This window comes from Phaseolus vulgaris, chromosome 3 (genome assembly GCF_000499845.2).
Source record: "Phaseolus vulgaris cultivar G19833 chromosome 3, P. vulgaris v2.0, whole genome shotgun sequence".
NCBI lineage: Eukaryota > Viridiplantae > Streptophyta > Magnoliopsida > Fabales > Fabaceae > Phaseolus > Phaseolus vulgaris.
In genome coordinates, this window is record NC_023757.2 from 23,899,604 (window position 1) to 23,925,169 (window position 25,566).

Sequence of the window (25,566 nt, forward strand, 5' to 3'; positions counted from 1 at the left end):
AGGCCCCATCAAAGGCTAGGTGTATGCAGATTTTGTGCTAGAGCTCTCCCCGACAGATGCACAACAAGAGGAGGAGGCCAGCTTCAGATGGCTGCTCTCAGTGGATAGGTCATCCAAGCAGCAAGGCGACAAAGCTGGCGTGATCTTGGAAGGACCGAACGGGTTGTTGATTGAGCAGGCCCTAAGGTTCGCTTTCAAGGCCAGCAACAATCAGGCGGAGTATGAAGCCCTCATAGCCGGGATGCTCTTAGCTAAAGAGATGGGAGCGCATAACTTATTGGCAAAGAGCGATTCCCTTTTAGTCACAAGTCAGGTGACCGGGGAATATCAAGCCAAAGATCCACATATGGTCGCGTACTTGGGGTACGTCCAGATTTTGAAGGGCTCGTTCGCAGTGTTTGAGCTAGTGCACGTCCCAAGAGAGCAGAATGTCTGAGCTGACTTGCTGGCCAAGCTCGCCAATTCGGGCAAGGGGGGAAGGCAGAGGACGGTCATACAGGAAACCCTCAAGGCACCGCAAACTTTTGTTGTTGATAATAGGGTGGGTGTTCATCATATCAGTACGGCTAGTGGAAGGACGAGGAGTCATCGGTCGTTGACTCAAGAGACGTTGGGAACGCCAGTGTAGGCGCTTACCCGGCCTTGGAGGGGGAGCCAATGCAGATATGCATAGTTGAGGAGGGGAACACATGGATGACACCCTATAGGCGCTATCTAGCTGATGGGGTGCTTCCATTGGAGCTCGCTGAAGCCAAAAAGATAAAGAGGAACTCCGCCAAATACACCTTTATTGATGGGAAGCTGTTCAGACATGGGTTCACCCACCCGATTCTGGTGTGTGTGAGTGGAGACCAGTGTACACGAATAATGGCAGAACTCCACGAGGGGATTTGTGGTAGCCATGTTGGAGGTCAGTCCTTGGCATCGAAGGTTGTTCATGCAGGCTATTACTGGCCAATAATGAGAAAAGATTGCACAAGGTACGCCCTGCAGTGCAAACAGTGTCAACAGCACGCCGACTGGCACAAGACGCCGCCAGAAGAGCTGAGGTCGATTTACAGCCCGTGGTCGTTTCACATGTGAGGAATCGACATTTTGGGGCCCTTTCCTTTGGCGGTAAGACAGATGAAGTACCTTGTGGTAGCCATAGAGTACTTCACGAAGTGGATAGAGGTTGAGCCAGTAGCACAAATCACAGCTCACAAGATCCAACACTTCGTGTGGAAGAATATAGTGTTCCATTTTAGCGTACCGAGGCGTCTAGTTTCTGACAATGGCACACAGTTCGCGAGCCAACAACTGGGCAAGCTATGCACATAGGTTGTAATAAAGCAGGTGTTCGCATCAGTTGAGCACCCCCAGACAAATAGGCAGGTCGAGTATGCCAACAGAGTCCTACTCAGAGTTCTGAAGAGAAGGCTTGAGAAGGCCAAAGGGACTTGGGCAGAGGAGGTTCATAGAATAGTGTGGGCTTACCATACCACGCCTCAGTCCACCACCAGAGAGACACCCTTCAGCTTGGTGTACGGGTCAGAAGCAATAATTCTGGTAGAGATCCAGGAGAGCTCGCCACGATTTCAGAACTTCGTAGCTGAGGAGTCCAACGAAGAGAGAAAGGTGAACCTGGATCTACTGGATGAGGTCAGAGAGGATGCAAGAATTAAAGCTGAAGGGTTAAAGAGAAGGGTGGAGTACAAGCACAGCTCAAAAATAAGGCCTCAGTAGTTCCAGATCGCTGACCTAGTAATGCGCAAAGCCCACCCATATTAGCTAGAAAACAAGTTGTCCCCCAAGTGGACTGGCCCTTTCAGGGTGACGGAGCTCCAGGGAAACGGGGTGTACAGACTCGAGACTTTGGAGGGAGGCGCAATTCCTCGTACATGGAATGCGGCCAATCCCAAGTTTTATTTCAATTGAACTCTAGCATTGTACACAGTTTCAAGGGGACACTCTTTTTCCCTTTTAAGGGTTTTTTAACGAGGTCACCAATAAAATTACGATTGAAGTATACGCATTCTCGTATTTTTTGTGCAATACAGGGACGAACCTGTCGTTTTGGTGTTTAGACACCTCGAGAGGGAGTGGCAGTTTCCTTTAGGACGCCTCCCCCTCGAGTGTGGGCGCCAAGTGCGAACAGCAGGGTTCAGTCAGAAATGAACCTGTCGTTTTGGTGTTTAGACACCTCGAGAGGGAGTGGCAGCTTCATTTAGGATGCGTCCCCCTCGAGCGTGGGCGCCAAATGCGAACAGCAAGGTTCAGTCAATAACAAACCTGTCGTCTTGGTGTTTAGACACCTCGAGAGGGAGTGGCAGCTTCCTTTGGGACGCCTCCCCCTCGAGTGTGGGCGCCAAGTATGAACAACAAGGTTCGACCAGTTTGAGTCCTCCTTTGCCTCTGAGCAAAGACGGGGCCAGATGAACGCCTTGGGGCTAGAAACCTTGAGAAGGAGTGGCCCCACCCGCGTAGAACGCCTCCTCTCAAGAATGAATGTCAAGGCTAAGTGAAAGGACTCCCAGTTAAGTCCTCTGTTTCCTTAGGGGCAAAGATGAGGACAGTCAATATATCTTCCCTAACCTTAAAAGCAGGGTAAGGATCAGTAAAAGAGTTTCCCTTGTCTAAACAAAGTTAAGGCAATGCCAGTTAAAGGTTCATGCATGCTCGCCTCCAACACAGGTGGTCAAGCAATCAAAGCAAAGAGAAAGGAATGGGGAGGGAGCGTGTTACCTAAGGTTCAGAATCTTTCAAGGTCATCGTATGTTAAAGTTACTAGCGTTGAAGTGTTGTTAGTAAGTTAACAGTTAAAGGCAGAATGAGACAACAAAACAAGTAAGAGAAGTACAAGTTGTATTAAATTACAAGTTTTGGAGGACATAGTTCAAAGCCAAAGTTACAAGCTCCTTTTAAGGGCACCTAGACACGATCTGCCCATCAACGACGTGGTTCGACGTTGCAAAGGGGGAGACATCCATCTCAGGATGCTTGCAAGCAACCTGAGCAAGGGCGTCCTCGAACCCCGCTGCGTATGCGTCAGCTGCATCGCCGATGAGCTCCGCCTTGGCTCTCCCGAAGGCTTCAGCTTGGGTAGTCAGTTCTGCCTTGGCCCTCTCAAGGGCTTCAGTTTGTGCGGTGAGCTCAGCCTCCACCTTCCCCAGCTTCACCTCCTGCTCCGTGGCCCGTTCTTCGAGTTTGACCATCCTAGCTTTGTTGGCCACGACTTCCTCCTCGAGTCCCACCACCTGGGTACGTAGTGGCACAACCCGGGACAACAGGGTGGTGTACTCTTGGCTCTTGCCAAAAAGCTTCTTGTTGGTCTCTAGCTCAGTCTGGCGAAGGGCACTTATTTCCTGATTCAGCGCGATCTCACGGTTAAGGAAGACCTGAGCCTGTTGGGCCAGTTGTTCCTTCACCAGAGCCAGTTCTTCAGCCAAATCTAGCTGCTCCTTTGCTTTTGACTCCGCCTCATGGGAGAAGCCGTCAGCTTGGGCAAAGAATTCGCCAAGGCTGAGAGTTAGGCTCTCCTGCACAGCCTTTTCGTTGGAACTTCCCATGGCCCCTTTCTGGTAGCCTTTGAGGATTTGTTGAAGGACTAGGGGAAGCTCAGGGGCAAGGGCAGGCTCAGGGACGCTCTCACCACCACCCTCGAGCGTGAAAAGGCGTTGGGTGGGTGATCCCTGAGCGAGGCAGGGCGCCTAGTAGAGGAAGAGTGTGAAGTGACCGCTACCGCCACTCTGCGCCTTTTGAAGACAAAGCCGTTTGTAGTGTCTGCGTCGTCATCAGACACAATCTCCACCATCCTCTTGCCTTTCTCAAGGGGGGCTGGAGTAGGAGAAGCCCCAACGGCAGCCAGAGGCACAACGTCAAGAGGAGTCGAGAAGGGGGTAGGGAAAGGAGTGGCTGGTGCGATGTTTGGAACAGAAAGGGCTGGGGCACCAACACCAGTGATCGCCTCTTCACAAAGAGCTAAGACCTCAGCTAGCCTTGCTCGCTTCTCTTCGTTCAGCACCATGCCTACACCCAGAACAAGGAGAGGTGAGAACTTGGCAAGACAAAGTTAAGTAAGAAATCAACAGGCATAAGTAAGAGTAAAGCAGAGTAGAGTTAAGAGAAGGGTCATAAACAAGTTTCTATACCGATGTAGCCAGCAAGTCCTGATGGGCTATACTCATTCTTGATAAGCTCAGTGGTGTTGAAGACTGCTCCAAGGCTAGCCAGCACTTGGCATACCTCACGATCAGCAAAGGATAGCTCATTGAGATTTTTAGCCTTCTTGAGGGTCAATTTCCCCACCTAGTACAAGGGGAACCCATCCAGGCAGGTGCGGTCGTGCTCAAAGCAGCACACCCTGAAGAATTTCCCCTTGAAACCCTTGTAAGATTGCTGAAACAGGGTGATGATGACTCTTCCTGTCACCCCGCTGAAGCTTACCCAGAGGTTCTTCCCAGGGTTCTTGGTTTCGAAGAAATGAAGAAAGACATCTACAGTGGGTGGATGGCCAAAATGGTTACAAAGGATGGAGAAGGCCCTCACAAAGGCCCAGCTATTGGGATGCAGCTAGGCAGGGGCAACGTTCACTTCAGTTAGCAGCTCCCTCTCGAAGCTGGTAAAAGGGAGGCGTTGCCTAATGCGCTTAAAGACCGTTTGGTAAAAGAAGAAGAAAGGTTCTCCCTCGTTGGCGCGGTTGTCTACGCACACAGGTTCGCCCTTTGCGCAGGGACGAACCGAGATATAAGCATCGCTCTCTATCCCAAATGCCCTACCCAGGAACTCGGGCTTGCTGTCTAGGTGTGCCCTCCAGTCCGCAATGGAGGTGAGGGAGGAGGTTTTGGCAAGGAGTTCAGCAGACACCCAGGGATACATGCTCTTGTAGTTGACGCTGGGGGGAGGGTTGGAAGTGATTTTCGTTGCCATGATGAAGGAAGCTAGGAAAAAAGCAAGGAAAAGAAGAAAGCAAAGGTTCAACATGGGAGGCTATGGTGTAAAACTCAAGGATGGAAAAACCCATAAACCTTATGATCATAAGAAAACCAGAAAAATAGAGGAACGAAGAACAGATGTAGAGGAAACCCAAAGTGCGTTAGTTTAAACAGACCCAAGAAGTTATCAATGCATGAAATAAAAAATAAAGAGCAATCAATAGAGAAAAATCATACCTTTGAGTGATTGATGAGCGAAAGTTTTGATTTTTGCAAAAGACGAAACGGGAGAACTCGAAGAAGAAGATGAAGGGTGCAAGAGGAGTTTCAAGTGATGGAACAGTACCTAAAGCACGCGTTTTTGAAACACTTAACATAAACTTGGAAAGCGCAAGTGACGTTAAGTCCCAACCATTTGATTAAGACACGTGTGCGCTGATTAAGGCAAGAACAGGAAAGCATCACTTCGGTGCACTGTGCACGTCCTGTCACATGCAGCCACTTAGGTCGGCAGGGCGAGACCATAGTCTCTTCGCTGAACAAGTTAACAGCTCGAGACTGGAGGGCTTGTGTACTGACCAATCCTCAGACTTGGGCGTTGACCAAAGTCATGATGGGCCCTAAAGGCTGGGTCCACTGGGAGGCTGGCAGGACGGGCCAGAGTCTCAGGAAGCTCGCGGGTAAGGGTAGCCGAGGAGGGGGCAGCATCAAGGCGCGGGGCGTGGAGGCCTCGGACCTCGGTAACCCAAACAGTAAAGCTGAGCCGAAAAAGGGTGGTTTCCAAGCCACATTCCAGCACTCAGTAAGGGAGAAGTCAAGGTCACAGAAGGTCCATGCATGGGGTGTGGACGAGGTGGTAGGGCACGCCACAATCAAAGAGCCCCTGGGAAAGAGACGATTGGGAAGGGTCACGTCCCAGGGGTGATCTGCATGCATGACACATGAATAAGATAGGGCACTCCCAGGGCGGATGACCCAGAGATTGGGTGCATGAGTTGACACCCAAGTGGTCATCCCGCGGAGCTTACACTCCAGTAAGGGGGTCTTGCACACTAAATGGCCCTAAGAGTGGGTGATAGTGACGCTAAGACGCACCAACAGTAAGCCTAAGTCACAGTTAGCGAAAGAAGCAGAAACACTAAAGAGTATATAAAGGGTAACAACCAACATAATAAGGTACGTAATTTTAATGCGAAAACACACACAAAGCTCTCAGAGTTTAGAGTTTTTTGGTGTTTCATTGCCCGGAGTTTAACTTGAGCGTCGGAGTGCAAACGGCCGCGAGGGCGCCCTTTGTCTCTTGTTTTTCAGGTGATCCACTGGGAGGAAAGCACTGTGAGAGTGGAGGGAGTCCTGGACGCAAAGGTTGTTGTGAGTGCACGAAGATGTTTGGGCTAACCGACGGGAACAAATACCAATTGTTAAAATATATAGCCTTAAACAAGAGGGTTGATTTTCGCAAACTTTGAAGGTATAATGAAGTTTAATACAGAATCACAGATATAGAAATCCATAAAGCAATCAATCAAAAACTGTTTAAGTTGATTATCAGAAAATCAACCGGTTATTTTTGCGATTCAACCGGTTGTTTTTATCAATAGAGTTAAAAACAACTTAAAAGCATAATTTAAATGAGTTCAGGGTAAGAGAAAAGCACACAAGCAATTTATATTGGTTCACTCTTATCCCAAGAGCTACATCCAGTCCCCAGAAACCACTGGGTATCTACTATGCAATCAAAATTCAGATTACAAACATACCACCAAATAAGTGACCTTGAACACCTCAAGTCACACACTTCCTTTGCCACACAAACACCACAAAAATCAGAACACCCTCTGATTCTGCACTTACACACCAGTATTCACAAATACAAGAGATATAGAAAGGATTACACCTGATGAATATCAAGTCAAAATATTACAGCAATCCTATTCCACTTCTTTGAGAAAACCCAAAAGCTTGAATGCAAATATTTGAAAACTCAAATCTGTTTTCACACTTTCACAAATGTCTCAAAACTGTTATCAAACTTTAAGAGTGTATAACAACCTTTTTAAATACTCCAAAAGTTTGTTAAAACATTTAAAGCTGGTTTGCAAACATAACATAAATTATGTTATGGATTTTCAACAAACAATTGGCTAAATTCATGAAACAACCGATTGAATTGGTTTGACAGCAAAGTCAACCAAGTCAAACAGCTTCAAACCCTTTTCAAAAACCTCTAAGTGTCAAACAACCTATTGAAACGATAAAACAACAGGTTGTTTTTTCACTTCTTTATAAAATAATTTTTTTCAAAAAGGTTTTGATTTCAAACTGTTTTAGATTCAAACAAAGAGTAGATTACACATCATTCTACCTAGATCCCACCCACACAAGCAACAACTTCAGTCTTCCATCAAACACCATGGATTTGGAGACATCAAAGCTTCAAAATCATTCTTCATCAACACTTATCTCCTTTAATATATTCTTTTCATTTTTATTTCTAAATTAAACTTCAGTATTTTATTAAGAGAAATTATCAATGCTTAAAAATAATTTGAGTGTTTTTTTTGAGTCTTGACATTCCATGAAATTATGAATGATTAAAATAATTTATCCTTACATGATTTTCGAATTAAGCAGAAGGTAAAATGTAAGAAGTATATCAGTACTTCACTGCTACTACATCAGGGAAGAGAATATTTTTAAGCTTAGAAGCACTCATAAAGTTGTCCCTAACAAGATTCCAACAGACAAAACTAACTACAAAATCTGTTCCAATGAGTTAAAATGAAAATGTCATGACTATTGTTTATATTCCCAGAATAATTTATCCATGTCACATACGCTGCACTTCACCATTATTAATTTATTCATTTTGTCTCTAACCAAATTTATATAATAACTTATAGGTTGATACTTTGAAACATACGCTGAAAGTTTTGAACCCTGGTGTTTGTTTCTTGTGAACCCATGATTTTCTAATTCTCTTTAAATTATGTTTTGAATGAGTATCATGTCAGTTAAAAAAACTACTTCCTCAATGTGAGGATGTTTCAAACTCAAATAAATTTATATTAAGCATAAGTTTATAACTAACACGTTTCATCTTAGTTATTCCACCACATATTGTTTAAAAAGTAAACCATTTTGTGTTAACTCATCCAAATAAAAAAAAAATTTAATATTATTTTTTAATGTAAAATTCTTTATACATGTCTCTTTGTTTTTAGTTCATATATATATTTAAACCAATCCAACTAATAAAAAAAAGGCTAAACACATTAAAAAAAAAAGCACACATTATATATAATATTAAAAAATAATATATATATATATATATATATTATCACGGTGCAATTTGATATTTCAGCTATGCTGACACCTCAAATAAAAATAATCATTTATCATAAAAATAAATATTATTAAAAATAAAAAAAATTATGAAAAATTAGACCAAAACTTATATGTTAACAAAAACGGTACATATGTATAATTTATGTAATTAAGACAAATATATTATTGAAATCATGGTTAAATATGTTTTTTCGAAATTAATTTTTGTCCATAGTTCAAACTTTAGACTTTTTTGACTACTTGTAGTAAGAGAATTATTGGAATGAATCTTTACTATGTTTTTTTAGGTAACAAACGAATTTTCAGGATGAGTTGTATTATAATATTATAACATTTACGTCTACAATGAGTTATCATGAAATATTTTAACATCTTATTCCATACTAGAAATAAATAAAAAAAATTGACAATAACTATTTCAATTATTTTTTTAATAAAGTCTCCGAAACCTAAAATTTAAATTAAGAACAAAATTAACTTTAATTATAAAAAAAATTAATCCTAAAAAAATTAACATTCATATAATTTTTTATCAAATAATCAGAGACTTGCGTATTATCTCGTAATTATAAAAAAAGGTTTGAAGATGTTTTCTTTTTCTTGTATGACTTTACTGTATCTATGGCTGTTTAGTGGATCAAAGGAGTATTTGCAGGCACCTATAGCTTCCAAGTAAAACAATGGCTTTTGCCTTTCGGGAATCCTCCATTATCATTGTTTTTTTGTGATCAAGGACCAATGTTACACCCAATGAACTAAGAAAGCAGGTTTTAACCAAAGAAATAATATGTGTATGTAACTAGTTAATGGTAAAAATTTGTTGAGCTTTTCCCAAGATAAATTATCTTTATAAGAAAAGCATAATACTACTTTTATCTTAGAATATTAAAATGAAGTCAAATTTTTCTCTTTATATATTATTTTTTGTTATTCATTTTTAACTAATATGAGAATTAAACTCCTACTTAATTCCAACAAAGAAATTGCATTTACATCTACATAATTTTATTAATTAATTGATTAAACCAATGCTAACACATAGTATTTGCTACCTACCACTGGGATGAGAGTCCTCTTCTATACAGAGCTAAAATTTATAAAAAAAATGACTGCATTTTTCTTAACTCTTTTCAGTGTTATTATCTAATTAAAACTATTTTATTTTATTTATTACATTATGCTAAATTACAATTTTTACTCTTCTTTAACTTAATTTTCTATTTTGGTCATCCTAAATTTTCACTGTTTTAAAATAAAAACTACAATTTTAATTCAATAAAATATTGCATCTTTTATTTTTGATATTTTAATTAAAAAGGTTAATGGTATCTTAAGTGAACATGTTTAACCTATAGTTTAATTAGATCAAAATAAAAGAAATAATGTAAAACTAAAAAATAGAACCAAAATTATAAATTTTTAAATCGAACTAAAATGACGAAAAAAAACGAGAACTGAAATCACGGACTAAGAATTAAGAAAGTCAAAACTTTTATTTCACATGTAAGTTACTAAATATAAAATAATTTCATTTAAAAACTATCTAAATTATATCCTTTTCCTAATTTTTAGCATTAGTTATAATAGAAAAAAAAAGATAATTAAAAGTATTAAAAAATGTAAGTTTTGCTAAAATAATTAAAATAAAAAATTATATCATTATATCAAATTATATTTTAAAAGGATAATATATAGTCATACACCGATTGGTAGAAAAAGAACTATAAAGTCACTTATATATTCACGTGTATTTAAAATTAAAAGTGATTTTGACAATGTAGGGCAAATGCTAGACAAGAAGCATGATCCTTGTCTTTAGTTCCTAATCTGGGAAATTTTTTCCATTGTCTTCATCTCATAAATAAATTAATTAAGGTATGCTTTGGAAAAAAAATCTTCATAAACACAGAAAACAAATTCATATATAAATTGAAATTAAAAATTTAGAGAAACTATATATTGAATGGGTTTTACAAATTAACTTGTACATAAACTAATTTTAATCATTATTAAAAATATTTAATTTTTTCTTTTTATTTCTTTACTAAAACAATTTCATTCCCTAAATTCATAAAGGTTTAAGTTTAAAATACACCAACTCCCTAAATTCATGAAGTTGAAAGTTTAAAATACACCAACAAAAGTTTAAAATGAAAGTGGAGAGAGTATGATTGTTGGGAGTGAATACATATGAATAAACCATCTTATTTTGTATCTTGTTGAATAAATCCAAACTCAAGCAAGTTTATTCTTTTACTTTCTATTGGGATACCATTCTAAAATGAGATTAATTTAATAATTAGTTGACTCATCATAATGTTCCTTTCGTCTTAAGCATTGTAGTGGATGCACCCAAAACAAAATTATTACATGGGTGATTAAATTAATCAACATAATAGATAAAAAAATATATTTGTAAATAACAAGATAGTAGTATTAAGATGTGTGATCTATTAATGTCGGGTGGATCTTTAGTTGATAGGGTGTTAGAAAACTTGTTTTAGGTGTTTTGTATAAAGGTTGAGACACCCCTAAAGTGTTTTATTTAATTTTATTTATTCTTTGTTGATAAAAAAAGTCTTCGAATTACATTTCTTTTTAAACCTCAACACAATAGCTTTTAGTTAAAAAATATTTGTAAGATAGGTTTTCACTTAGAAATTTAGCAATTGGCTAATTTATGGTGTTTATTTTATTTTCAATAGTTAAAATTATTCCATTTGTATAGTTTAGAGATTTATATATGAGTGCAATGGATACTATCCATTCGTGTGATTGGATTAGTATTTTAACCTAAATTCTAATAATAATTAGTTGGTGGGTTGATTAACCCAAAATAACAAAAAAAATACAAAAGTAAAAAATGTAGACATTTGTTGAGTATTATTAAATAGTTCAAACAAAAACTAAATGCGACAATTAAACAGCATAACTATATTATTTGCATTCACAAATACATTCTTAATTTATCACCAACAATAAATAGTAGTCTTCTGTTTTTAAGGCCAAAATAGTAGTTTTAATTTCTTAAACCTCTTTATAAAACCAAAAATAAATAAAACTATCTTTATTTGTTTTAAATTAAGAATATAATATGTTTCATTAAAACGAAAGGAGGTTTACATGTATATCCAATGGGATCTACCTTAACTTATTGTTTGGGTTTAATGAAATAAGTGAAAATAATCATAGTAATTAATTCAAGTACCATTTTACATATGATAACATATTATATTAGAGTAATTTAAATAAAGACATTTATAATATATAAATAAAGACATTTATAATATATAAATAAAGACATTTATAATATATAGTGAACGCAAATCTCTTTTAAAAGTTAATTTAGTAATGTTTAATTAGATTTAAAATACTTTTATGTGTTAACTTCATTAAACTATATTATAAATTTATTAATGAGAAAGTACTACTTTATTTACATATATGTATATTGTCTCATATCTTACTCCATTAACATCACCTTGCACGTGAATAAAAGATATGAAACAACTACGTCTTCTTTAATCATCAACATCTAACTTTTTTAGGATTAAATCTTCGGCTCTTATTAAGATTCACCAATATTTAACATTACATCTAATTTTTTTTCTAAATGAATTTGTTTACATAATTAATATATATATATATATAATGAGATTAAATTATTCTAAAAAGACATTATATTATTTCAATTTTTCTTATTTTCCACGATGATTATATAATAAATTCCTCACATTTGATTATTAAGTTAAAAATAAAAATATTATGAGAAGTATATTTTTATCCTTAAAATAAGTTTTGTACAAATATACATTTATGTGAAGAACTATTAGGTTTTTTAAGAAACCTCAAAAATCCGTTCCGGTGTTACATTACATGACCTTGTACGATGAATCAATGTAAACAGCTTTCAGAGTCCATCGTTTTTTGGCTTCACTATATTGGGGTTTTGTGTTGACATCTGATGAATACAATAGTTAATTTGGTACAGAATGTGATCCATTACAACTTCGTACCACTTGATGAGATTTAAGATACATTAATCTATATTAACATAACATTTAGTGACGTACTATTTTGAAGATTCTGATTAACAATTCTCTGTTTAAAGAGACCCAAGAAAGTGACTTTATACCAGTCTCTTTTGGTAACCGCGATAGAGACTTTCAGATAAGGTCAGAACAAAACAAGGAGAATGAAACTAGAATCTAATTAAACACCAAAACAGAGTTAATTTTAGGTCAAACTACTCCATTGGAATATTCAATCTATTTTAAGTAAGTCTCTGAATTAAATATATAACAGTTTTTTCATCATTTGTTTAATTGAGTCCTGGGATTTTTAAATCTGTCAAACTATTATTTTTGCATGCCTCAAGCTGCAATCATTTCAAAAAGTACCTTTTTTTCATCTGAAGAACTGATTCATCTTCTTATAGTTCAGATACTTAATTGAAAAATTCTAAATATTTTAGGACCAACTAAGAAATATAGCCTTAATTTCACGAGGATGACCAACACAGATGAAAAGGCTCTAACAAGATGGAAGAGTTCATGGGAATTTTTCTGTGAATATATCAATAAATACACTGGAGTGGTAGGAAATTCCTAGATTCTCTACTATGAAACATCAGATCAATAAATACATACATGCATGAAGACAGTGATTTACTAACCTCACGCTTCTGTCTTGTTCTGAACTTTGCTTTTAAGTGAAATTACCCTTTCATACTAATCTTGAATGTAATGATCCTTATCCAATTAAGACATGCTGTGGTAGAATTTGTGGTCAACACAACGAAGAAGGAGGAGCTAGCTTGGAACTGTACAAATGCTTTGTTCTTTGATGATTTAGATATTTTGTATCATCATGTGTATGGCCAATCAATGAACATGGCATATGCAAAAACCCAGCTTGGTTCAATCACTGAATATTTAGCACCGATTGAGACCATGATGCATATTGATTATACTGCAAATCAATCAATAAAAGGATGCAAAATGCAGATACATATAGCAGCAGTGCATGCATATAGATATACGTAACAATATACAAAACAAGAATAATATAGCTAACTAGTTCTTGAATCTTGACACAAATAATAATTCTAGTTAAGACAAGAAAATTATTACATTGATTATCTCAACATCCTCAAAACCTTAAACTGGGCTTGTCTCAGACACAATATTCTGCAAACTAATTGTACTGAAGTTTTGATTAGCTTAATGGTTGTTCTAGCTTGAGGGAAATACTTGATCAGAATTCATTATCCTTATCTTTTGAGGGGCTATTTCCTCTCTCTTGGATGGCTGATCTATCTACTTCTACTTCTCTATATCTGTGCAAATACCTTCTCAATGGCTCTGCATAGTCATCAAAACCAAGCGACCCTAAGGCCCAGCATATATCATCTCCGTTCACAGTCTTCCTCCTCTCCTTCCTGCACTTCTCTGATGCCTCACTCGTCACAAAGCTTATAAACTCTGATACACACTCTTGCATTGTTTCCTTTGATTCCTTTGAGATTTTTGCGTTAGGAGGCAGAATCTGCTTCATGATCCTCCCAACATTGGCTATTGGCAACAAACAGTCTTGTTCCCTGATGCCACTGTTTTCAGGATTAGAGGAACTGCCTCCAACATTGTCCACCATCTTGGGAAGGAATGAATTCAACTCCAACAGTTGAACTACTCTCTTTATTGACCAAGACAGCATGTGAAGGTTATGTCTGTGTGTGTGTACATATAAAGTGAAAGATAATATAAGAATGTGATTATCTCGGATTGAAGTACTGGAAAAAAAACACATGACTGAACAAAAAAATATAGGTAAGTGCACATGCAAGCAAGCCTAGTCACACTCACACATGAACATTAATGTTGTGACTTAGTTAATTCAATGTGACATGCGAATGATGCCAAGACGGTCGGCTAAGATTGTGGGGTCTGATGCCGCCACTGGTTAATGAATTGGAGTTCAGAGTCATTTTTTTGTTGCAAAGTTTAGACAAAGTCCACCCAATAGATCCATGAATTCCATTGGCTTCATCACTGCTAATGGATGCTGAGGAGGCTTTTCAGGCAGTTGAAAAGAGTGAAGATCAATCACAGTATCCGTTGGAAAGCTCTAAGGCACAACTAATTTATTCATGCATATAGATCATGAATCATGATTCACCAAAGATATTATTTATAATATTCTTTTTTTCCCTTTATGTTCTTCACCATATCACTGTTATAGTATGACACTTTTTTTTTATACTAAAAAATAATAATAAATTATTTCATTCCTTTAGTTACATTTTTCTCTCTTTGTGTTTCCATTCTTCTCTTTACACGTATAGTGTTAATCTCTTTCAATCCTGAGATAAGTATTAAAAATTATGTATATAACTAATACAAAACTGTTTTTTTTAAAGTATTGAACAAACCTTGAGTAACTACTACATATATGATAATTAGTAACATAAAAAAAAATGTTACTAAATCAAGGAAAATGTTACTAATAAGATTTAGTAACATTTTATCAAATGTAGCGGATATCCTATGTAACTAAAGAATTTTAGTAACATTTTCACATTTCAATAGATACATTTATAAAAATGTCACTAAATATTTTTAGTAACATTTATTTAATAAAAAGATAACATTTTAAAAATATTACTAAATCTTTTTAGTAATGTTTATTTAATAAAAAGTAACAATATAAAAATGTTACTACAAATCTTTAGCAACTTTTTTTAATATAGAGGTGACATTTTAAAAATGTTACTAAATCATGTTAGTAATATTTTTTCTGAAAAAAATAACATTACAAAAATGTTACTAATTATTTTTAGTAACATTTTTTAATAAAAATGTGACATTTTAAAAATGTGACATTTTAAAAATGTTACTAAATTCTTTTAGTGATGTTTTTTAATAAAACAGTAACATTATAAAAATGTTACTAAAAAATTTTAGTAACTTTTTTTAATAAATAAGTAACACTTTAAAAATGTTACTAAATATTTTTAGTTATATTTTTTAGAAAAAGAGTAACATTATAAAAATGTTACTAAAAATCTTTAGTAACTTTTTTTAATAAAGAAGTGACATTTAAAAAATGTTACTAAATTTTTTTAGTAATATTTTTTAATAAAAAAGTAACATTATAAAAATGTTACAAAAATCTTTAGTAAATTGTTTGATTAGAAAATTATACAAATTACTTAGATTTGGATTGTAAAATATGAATTTAATAATTTATGTTTAGATACTTTTATTCTATAAGCAAACAAGTAATAAAAATCTGTCAACACAAACACCAATAGTATTTCAATGGATTTTTAATGTTTAAAAGTGAATTTAGACATGTCTTGTCAATATAGTGTCACTTTTGTTTACCACACATAAGATTCCTAGCATTTACTACAACTACATTCTCACAATCAGTTCATGTATCATGGGAATGACACTGGTAGTTATTCACTGTAAAGTGTACATTACAGTTATTCAACATCAAAACCCTTCTCCTTTAGTTCAGCTGCAACCTCATTCTTCAGCCTTAACCACTACTTCTAAGCTTCCTCATCCTTCCCATGCCAATGAAATCCTTCAATGATTCTTCGTACTCCTTGAGCCTTGACTTCATGAGCATAAGAAAAGCCTAAAACACACTTTAATCATACTTGTAGTGCTTACGACAAGGAAAAACTGATAGTATAACAAAAACAGGTTCACCGCTATCACCCACAATGTTTAATCATTGACAAGAGACTTACCTACTGGATCAAATGGGAAGAGTTGCTTCCAATTGGACCAGAATATATCTGCTCCCCTCCCAATTTTAGAAGTACCAGCTGCAAAGGTTGGTATTGAAGTACTTAATTATTATTTCATATATGTAAGCATGGTAATAACCTTGGAAGAATCACATCAGGAAAGATAACTACAATAGTTGAGAGTCTCAGACCTCATAGACTTCATTCACACTAAAATCTCATGCTTTTTAATGTAGGACTTAAGTTGTATTATAGAGTATATTGCTGGCCTTTTTTATACTTTTAAATAGGTTAAACTAAGTATTTGATCCAATAAATGACACTTGGGAATTAGTCTATCTATGAAAAAAAAGAGTTGAGTTTTAGTCCTCATACAACCTTACTAATACTGGTAAAGATAGGTATGTGCTGTTACTATGCTTCTTAAGTTTAATCTCAAAAAGTTGAGTTTCATTCTTTAGACTCCCTTACAGGAACTAAAACTTAATTTGTTTTACACATTCCTAAATGAGTGTTACCTACAAAGGCTAAATGAATAATTTAACCTTTTAAATGTGACTAATTACGCATAAACAGAAAGGTTAATTGAAATATATATTAAACATAGGTATATGTGGCATGTCTACAAAATATCTTATCTCATCAAAAGTGAGGAATAGAGGTTGAAAAGGAAGAACCATGCCTCTCCTTCCACTATCACTAGCTTTGTTGTTTTTATCAACTTGTCCAGAAGAGGGTCTGGATGATGGACTTGCTTCTTTGTCCATCTTTGTATATGTTTATCATCATGTTATGTTATTTATGGCTTAGAACTTCAAGTTATAAGCACAAAATCTATAGCTTAGAACTTAAGTACTCACCAGAAGAATTTTTTCTTGTTGGTAACAGAATGAACTCTTCAGCCATTGAAGCATTTCTCTCGAGCAAATTCTCTTCGGATAGCCCTGCTTGATCTTTTCTGAATACTAAGCAACATATTCAATTATCAGAATGCATTTGTGTTTAGAAATGAAGTTCAACTAAAGATCACAGCTTAAAGATGGCACTTACGACTGAGATATTGCAAAGCCAGGGAGAACAAAAAGTTGAAGAGAAAAACATAACCAATCAAAGCTCCTATTCCAATCCAATACCAATACGCTTGTGGGAAAAATCCACGAGATTTCAGTATCAATACTTCCAATGTTTCTTTGGAATTGGGACTAACCTGAAAAATATCTCAGCCAATTTTCTTATATAAATATCATTTTCCTTAGCTCATTCTTCTTCATAGAACTTTTTCACCATTAAAAACAAATTGATTACCTTTCTCCAACTATGCCCAAGAAACTCATTCACAACTATAGCATTTTGTCCATACATCATTGGTGAGGACCAGTAACCCCACATAAACCATTTGTGCACATCCTCTAATGCGAAAAATGAAAGTTTTCAAATTAGAAAGGTTCACTAGATTAGCCACCTTTGAAGTTACACTACCATTTTCTCACCTCTTGAAATCACAAATCCTCCCAGAACTGTAACTGCAAGCAGTGCAAATGTGCCAGCAGTGTTTGCCACGACAATATCCCTTCCTATTGCAGCCATCAACCGAAACAGTGCTGGTGCCATCTGCTTAATGCAAAAAATTACCAAGCACTGTTTTACAAACTTGCCAATAAGATTTCTCATTAGATTCCAAAAGTAAGTGAGTAATAGCATAGTTGAGGAATGAGTACAAATGATTTAGGCCTTACTTGTTCATTGTTTTCAAAAACAGTTTTCTAGTGTTGCTGCCTGCAATGAACAAGTAATGAAACAATGCAACTTCTTCAAAATTCAGTGTGTTCTCCATTTCAAACATAAATATTCAAGGCTTCCTTTTCGATCTTAATATATGCATCCACATTAGGATCTGGTTCAATGTTTGCTTCCTTCTCTCTTTTAAGTAGGCCAGTCAACATCTCCATAAAGTAGTAAATTTCAAAATTCTGATTAAGAACACTATCTTGTTTTAGATAAATTTAAAAGGTTTATGCATTCTTTTGTTCACAATTACCATAATTGTGTCCAATCCCTTGACATCTTGCTGAGAAAGCCAGTGTTTCTCTCACAGTCATTTCTCCAATGTGATTATCATGTTGACTTATGTAAGCTGATATCCTTTGTGGCACAAACTTCTCAAGCCCATGTCCATTGTATGTTACTCTTCCAGAATGCTGAGGCTTCATCTCCAATGATATTAATTACTATAATTCAGGAAGTACTCAACTAAAACTATTGTTACTATAGTTAGAGAAATATAACAGTTATTCTCTCAATTTATTACTAAAATTGGTTTCCTTACCTTCAAATCTTTACCAAGTCTTCCAGCCAATGCCAACAGCAACGTGGTCTTTCCAGATCCTGGTGGCCCTTGAAGCAAGGCCATTCTGCAAAAAGCTCAACATCAGAACAAGAAAATATCTAGATGCTCCTTTATTGTTGTTGGGTTCTTCGAGTGGAGGTATTCGATAGAGTTGGTACCTAACCTAAGAGACATGGATCCAATAAGTCTCGAGTCATGAGTCAACCTATAACAAAAAATATTGATACCACCTTTAATCCAAAACCTACATTAGATTTGTAGGCCTTTCTTCTTATATATTGTTCGTCTCACTCATCTTTAGTGTGGGACTCTAGACTTCACACTTGAATTTCTCACTTTTACAATGAGTTTTTTCAAACAAAAGAAAATTCAAGAGTCCCTAAACAAAGAAAGACCGAAAAAATAAATAGATCAAAACCATTATATGAATAAAGGAACCGTATGTGAGATTTGAATTACCTCAAGCACATTCACAAAGAAGTTGAGTAAGGTAGGCAATGCTCTGCTTCCAACATAAACTTGTGCTTCAACATTTATATGCTCAAATCAACCTTTAATTGTTGGAATTTCAAGCCCAACTCTGAGTTTAGTTTAACATAGCAAATAAAAATGAAGCGAAAATGAAAACGAAAATCAAGTAAAAAAAAAAACCTTACCTAATTGTAGAAACAACTTGAAGCCTGCGATGGAGATTAGATTCAAGTACCTGCGTTTGAGCATCGTCAACAATGCAAATTACAAGCAGGAGATAAAAACCGATTCGAACGAAGAATGCTAGCGAGCATGCTCTATTAAAATATTCTGACTCAAGATAGGCCTAATACTACATTCCTAACTCAATTTAAAGCAATGAATCTGAGTAATTTTCACTTATTTGGTACTTGAAAACTCATTATTATGAATGCAGGACTTTATAACTCGTGAATTCCAGTATTCTTTCCCCCCAGTTTGACTTACCATTATTATGCTCCCCATCCAACAGAAGCTATTTGAGTATTCCCAAGATTACGAAGTCTTTGGCCAATGCTTTTTCAATACGCTTGAGCACCAACCAATGTCTCTAAATGCCTCGATCTAGCTAAACCATTAGCTCTAAATGTCGCTGGAATCCAACAACAAAATCTGAAGGAAATACAAGAATGTTGTATATTAATATCTTAACAGTGCCCTAATCAATAATAGTTTGGGCTGCTACTACTACATATACATATACATCAATTAAAACTTATTAGAATCCTAAATAACTTAAGAAGTGTGGCAAGAGAAATCACAACTACTCGGAGTGTACGTAATAAAAAAAAATCACAACATCCTAATGGTAAAGAAAAACCTATTAGTAATTACTTAACATATAGTTTAAGAATTGTTCACACTAATTCTACGTGTCAGCGTATCAACCCTTGCATCATGGTTTCACCTTCTTTTACCTTATATTTTATTCCTACTCAAGTTAGCTCTGATGTTGAGAAGAAACAGAGACCATTCAACTTTCCTTCAATTCAATTTATTAATAAAAGACTTATATACATAACAAAATCAATCATGGAGGCATTTCATAGAAGCTTAGGTGCATGGAAAACGGTAGCTGAAAGCTCCAAATGATGCAGAGAGAAATGAAATTAATTATTCTAGTATTCTTATCAGAAGAATTTTTGCAGTTCTACTCAGTTATACTCAGAAGACTACTTCAATTATACTAAAGATGCAACTGCACATATATAAGCACAAATAGAAATAATTAATATTATCATAACACTCTAGTTTTGTACCAAATCAGAATCAAGACGTTATGTAAAAATCAGGGAGATAATCACTCAATAATCACTCAAACAAAATTATCAGCATTTTAATACAGGAATCAAACACAAATTAATCATAAGAAATGAAACAACAATATTCACCTGCTTAAAAAAACACTAATCCAAGGGATCAAATGTGAGAGAGACTCACTACGATACACACCGATTAAAAACCATATAAAAACACAATGAAAATTAAAATGAAAACCAAATAAAATCAAAGACAAAAAAATCATACCCAATTTGTAAGAACAAATTGAAGTCTGTGAGAGCACAGAGATGAAATTCAAATACCTGCGTTTGAACTGACAATAATGCGAGACGCAAGCACGAGATAGAGAGCGTATGAGAGAGCGTGAAAAGCTTAGCTGCGTTTGACCGTGAACGATGAGAATGACAGTGACACACAGAGAACGAGAAAGACGGAGGCTAAGAGCGCGAACAAGAGAGTGAAACGAGAGTGAGAGAATGAGGAAGAGGAAGAGACTGGGAGAATAAGAAAAATGAAACGAGAATGAGATTTTGAAAGTAAAGAGAGTAACCATAGCGGGAGATTCATAGAGCAAGGAGAATCAGTGAGTTAGAGAAAAGGGATAGATTCAGACAATAAAAGGAAATGAGCGTGAGAGAGTGACTTGTAACTGAGAAATTCATGTTTTTTTTTTAATTTTATTAGTAACATTTATAAAAATATACAAATTTAAATTTATTTATTGTAACATTTATTTATAAAATGTTACAATATTATGTTTATTATGCTTCTAGTGACATTTATTTAAAAAAATGTTTCTATAGTAATTAAAAATTAAAATTTATTTAGAGTAACATTTTAAATAAATGTAACTATAAAAATGTTACTATAGGTAATTAATGGTGTATCCAAAACTACACTTTCTATTCCTTACATATTAATGTGGAACTTTTTTAATATGTATATATTTATCTTCCTCATATACTTCTCTTTTTTCCATTTTTATAGTTATTGTTTCTAAATAATCTCACCCGTTTATGTAGACAGGAACTCTTGGTAAAGTTACATCATTAAATTAAACTTAGACTTTATTAATTTTACAATCAATAAATTTTATATTTAAATCAAATTTTTGATATATGATACTTTATAGATAATTATTTTGGGAAATAGATTACAATAATGCTAGAAACTTAAGATGAGCAGCAAGTCTCATGGTAGAGGTAAGTAAGACGAAGAATAGAGAATATAAGCATAAAAATCCACAAAATTATTATCTTGAGATTTTGAGTTGAAGGTGGTGTCTTGCTCTCTTATATAGATTTGTTCACAATTTATTAGGATAGAATATTTCTAGTTTTATGTAAAAATCTAATAATGTTATGAGAGTTAATAGTTTATTTTGGTAACTAGCTCATTTAAGTATGATATAAAATAAGTAAAAATACATAAAATTTAAAGATAGATTGTATCAAAAGCTTTTTATTTTAGGAAAACGTGTCTTGCTATAGAACATCGGTATAAAAAAAGGGTTACCATTAAAACATTTGTTTTCGTTTGAGAATGAGGTAGTCCAATGTGAAATAAAGTTACACTTGAAAGAGAAATTGTTAGGAGTTCAATATAAGTTGAAAACACCACATTAGATAAATATGAGTAAGATGAATAATGTATAAAAGTAGAAAGACTCACAAACTTATTACTTTAAGGTTTTGGATTCACCGTTGTGTCTTAATATCTTATAGAGATTAATTTACAATTTATTGGTGTCTAATGTTCTTAGTTTGTCACTTTGAATAGCCTAACAAATAATAGTTAAGATGAATAGAGTTTTTAAGACAAATAATGCTCAAGATGAATAGAGTTCTTAAGTAAGTGGTATCTCCCCTCTTATAACCTAACAAAATGTATCTCATTTTAATATAATTGAGAAAATAAAAGTATGTAATTAAAAAATTAATTATTAAAATAGAAAAATAATTAATAAATTTATATTAAAATTATAAAAAATTGTATAAACATAGAAAACGTGTACACTAAGACATCTTATCTTCTTTGGATATAGTTAAGATAATAAAAATAAGTAATTAAAAAATTATTTTTTATAATAATTATTCAAATAGAAAATAAGTTATTAAATTTATATTGAAATCATAAAAAAAATGTATATATAAAAAGTTATATTTTATTAATTTTATAATATTATAATTATATAATAAGAGCAGCTGTAATATTATTCATGTAATATATTTATATAACCTATTTGAATTAAATATATAATTTATTTTAATCTAAAAATATTATTTATTATCTTAAATAAAATTTCCTTACTTTAAACTAACTATAATTAATAATAAAATTTTAAGTTAAAAAAATATCAGGAATTAAAGTAACAATATTCTTACGAGAATTATAATCAACTAAGAATTAAAAATATAATTAAACCCTAAAATTATTCTATAGAATAAATGTCATTCATCTTTGAAAGTAGTTATGAAGTGTTTAGTGTATTAAAGATCCAAATATAAGTACTTTTTTCCAAATACCCATCTACTGAACATGGAGAGATACAATATGGGCCCATTTTATGAAATTTGTGACCAACAAAAATTCGTTATCAGATGGCCTTTCAAATAAATAACTTTTCTTCCTTTTCTCTTTACGATTTTTTTACGATTTTTTGTCTCTCACTGATAATTTGGGTTTGGTTACTGATATGTTGACTTCGGATTATATTTTGGTTATATGAAGATGGATCATTCTTAGTTACAGGACATGGGCTCATTCTTGGTTACGGGATTTGGGCTCATTCTTGGCCGTTGGATTTGAGCTCACTTCTAATTGGGTGAATGTACCTGCAAGGTGTTCCGATGATAAAGTCAAAATCAGTTTGATTAAGTTATAAAAAACACTTTATACACATGTTGTCACCTATTTATTGTGCTCATTATTGGATTTTATTAATTTAATTGGACTTTTACTTTTCACACCTTACGCCTACTAAATATATTTTTAATATTTTGAACTTATTTATTGAAACTTAGTGTTAACTTATTTTATTAATTTTTTATATTATTTTAGTTTCATTCATTTTTTATACGCTAATGACCTCTTAACCTCTCGATCCACAGTCAGTACACCAATTATTTAAATAAAAAAAAACAGTTTGTAAATAGAAATATTTAATTAAAATAAAACTACATTATAGAAATAATCAATTATTTTTTAAATAATCTATAAAATAAAAAGTTTATTTTAGAAGAAAAAAATTAATTAATAGATTCCGTGATAAACATTATATAAAGCTAGATTGTAGCTATCAAAACCCTCTTTCGTCCTTATCATTCTTCTCTTGGGTGTATATCTATGCATAGAAAAAGTGTCTTATATGAACTAAACAAAACTGTGTGTTTTGGAGTGTTAAAAATTTTCACATTATTTTAAAGTTAAAATATCATAATTTATAAATACTCTTATTCTTTATTTAAAAAACAGTATTTTTTTAATAAAATGTTGACAAAATCATTTAACATCATAACGAAATACAATAATTCTTCTAATTTTAAGATAATATATGTTGTAAAACAGAATCTGTATTTGTAAAACAAAACCTGTAATATTGCAAAACAGAAAACCAAAAACCAGAGTATGTGCAGAAATGGAAAACTGAGTGCGCACACAAATCTCTGAAACCCTCGTTCGTAAAGGACCAATGTTCGAAACCCTCGTTTCATAGAGGTTGAACGTTGGATAGAGTCCCAACGTTCCGCAACCTAAGGGGACCTCCAGTAACAGTTCCTACCTTGAATGGGTCACTCAGAACATGCGTGCTCTCAACAGATCCAGATCTGCTCCGCACTCTCCAGGAAGACGCAGTCTTCCTCCCCGCAACAGCTCGGAACGACCTTGACCGTGAGAAGCAAAGTTGCTCATGTAGTGGGATGAGGTTACTTTCTTCATCTATAAAAGCCGCAACCCTTTGCTTCAGAAAACACACAACTCTCACTCACCTTCTTCATCTTCTTCACCCAACACCACCGTGATACCCTTCTTCTTCCTATCACCTTTAAATTTTTAATTTTTTCTCTCATCATTTATTATTATTATATTTCTGGGTTCTATTGGGTATTACTCTTTTAAGAATAACTTGCTAGTTCTGATCCTCGGAAATTACCAAGAAGTTCTGGTTGTATCCTGGGGACTTGCGCAATACACAGCAGATAAGTCCTTACGGATAGTGATTACTCACGCCTCAGGAAACCTTTTTTTTTGTTCGTTTTAAAGCCTCATTTACTAGAATCGTAAGGACTTATGACTGAAAATACGGACAACAACAACAACGTTGCTCCGGGAACATCAAATGTTGTTTCCGCAATGCAAACCATTTTTTGCGAAACCATTTATAGATGTCTCGAAAATTGAAGTCTTCACCGGTCAGAATTTCCGACGTTAGCAAGAATGCGTGTCCATCCTATTGGACATGTACGGAGTTGCTCTTGCACTTACAACTTCCAAACCCGACTCAACCACGGCTGCGAAACAAGTTGATGATTGGATCCATGGAAATAAGGTATGTTGTCACACTTTACTCAGTGTGTTATCTAACAATCTGTTCGATGTCTATGCTTCTTATAAGAATGCAAAAGATATTTGGGATTCTCTTATCCTCAAATATATTGCTGAAGACATCGTCAGAGAAAGGTTCGTAATTGCAAACTACTACCGTTGGGAGATGATCGAAGGCAAAGACATCAAAATCCAGATAAGCGAATATCACAAGCTGATTGAAGATATCAAAACTGAAAGCATAACCTTGCCGAATGAATTCGTGTCTGAACTCTTGATCGAAAAGCTTTCGCAATCTTGGACAAATTACAAACAACAACTGAAGCACAGACACAAACAAATGTCACTATCAGATCTGATCACCCACATCATCATCGAAGACACAAACAGGAAGGAGTGCGCTGCTGCAAAGGCCAAAACTTTGTTTGCCAAAGCAAACGTGGTAGAAGACAAACTAGCTCCTAAAAGGTACGAGAAAAAATTTGATAATAAAAAGAAATATAATAAATTCTCTCGTCCCAGTGGAACTAACCCCGCTTTCAAGAAAAAGGGTAATTGCTTTGTCTGTGGAAAGCCAGGTCATCATGCACCTCAGTGCAGACATAAGGCTAAAATCGACTATCCTCAAAGGCAAATCTAGCTGAAGGGGAAGATACTATTGTGGTAGTCGTTTCACAAATAAACCTTGTGACAAATGTGAGCAAATGGGTGGTAGACTCTAGGGCTACAAGACACATCTGTGCAAACAGAAATGTGTTTACCTCCTACACAAGTGTGGGGGATGGAGAAGAACAAGTATACCTCGGTGACTGTAGGACAACTCCTCTCCTAGGAAAAGGAAAAGTTCTTCTGAAGCTCAC

General features: G+C 34.7%; 3 protein-coding genes across 6 annotated transcripts; 1 reads left to right on the plus strand and 2 right to left on the minus strand.

The window, feature by feature from the left end:
• Positions 1-657: 657 nt before the first annotated feature.
• On the plus strand, positions 658-1,725 carry LOC137839391 (uncharacterized). Its single transcript, XM_068648508.1, has 2 exons — positions 658-930; positions 1,336-1,725. Exons 1-2 carry the CDS (start codon positions 658-660, stop codon positions 1,723-1,725), a joined length of 663 nt encoding a protein of 220 aa, XP_068504609.1.
• Positions 1,726-13,517: 11,792 nt separating this feature from the next.
• Positions 13,518-13,913, minus strand: LOC137839392 (nuclear transcription factor Y subunit B-5-like). Its single transcript, XM_068648509.1, has one exon. It carries the CDS (start codon positions 13,911-13,913, stop codon positions 13,518-13,520), a length of 396 nt encoding a protein of 131 aa, XP_068504610.1.
• Positions 13,914-15,554: 1,641 nt separating this feature from the next.
• Positions 15,555-20,812, minus strand: LOC137806900 (pleiotropic drug resistance protein 1-like). Of its 4 annotated transcripts, XM_068607267.1 has the most exons (14): positions 20,712-20,811; positions 20,464-20,598; positions 19,328-19,492; positions 19,027-19,076; positions 18,830-18,921; positions 18,350-18,434; positions 18,062-18,227; positions 17,758-17,799; positions 17,514-17,672; positions 17,329-17,432; positions 17,074-17,230; positions 16,884-16,988; positions 16,024-16,101; positions 15,555-15,908 (listed from the first exon to the last, which is right to left on the minus strand). In XM_068607267.1, the coding sequence occupies exons 5-14, from the start codon at positions 18,838-18,840 to the stop codon at positions 15,820-15,822; spliced, it is 996 nt and encodes a 331-aa protein (XP_068463368.1). In that variant the 5' UTR covers positions 18,841-18,921; positions 19,027-19,076; positions 19,328-19,492; positions 20,464-20,598; positions 20,712-20,811; the 3' UTR covers positions 15,555-15,819. The 4 variants fall into 4 exon arrangements, with proteins under 4 accessions (XP_068463368.1, XP_068463371.1, XP_068463369.1 ...); XM_068607270.1 differs by lacking the exons at positions 17,758-17,799; positions 18,062-18,227 and adding an exon at positions 18,619-18,749 and having other exon boundaries at positions 17,514-17,634; positions 18,350-18,528; positions 20,464-20,812; XM_068607268.1 differs by lacking the exons at positions 17,758-17,799; positions 18,062-18,227 and having other exon boundaries at positions 17,514-17,634; positions 20,464-20,812.
• Between the last annotated feature and the right edge of the window lie 4,754 nt (positions 20,813-25,566).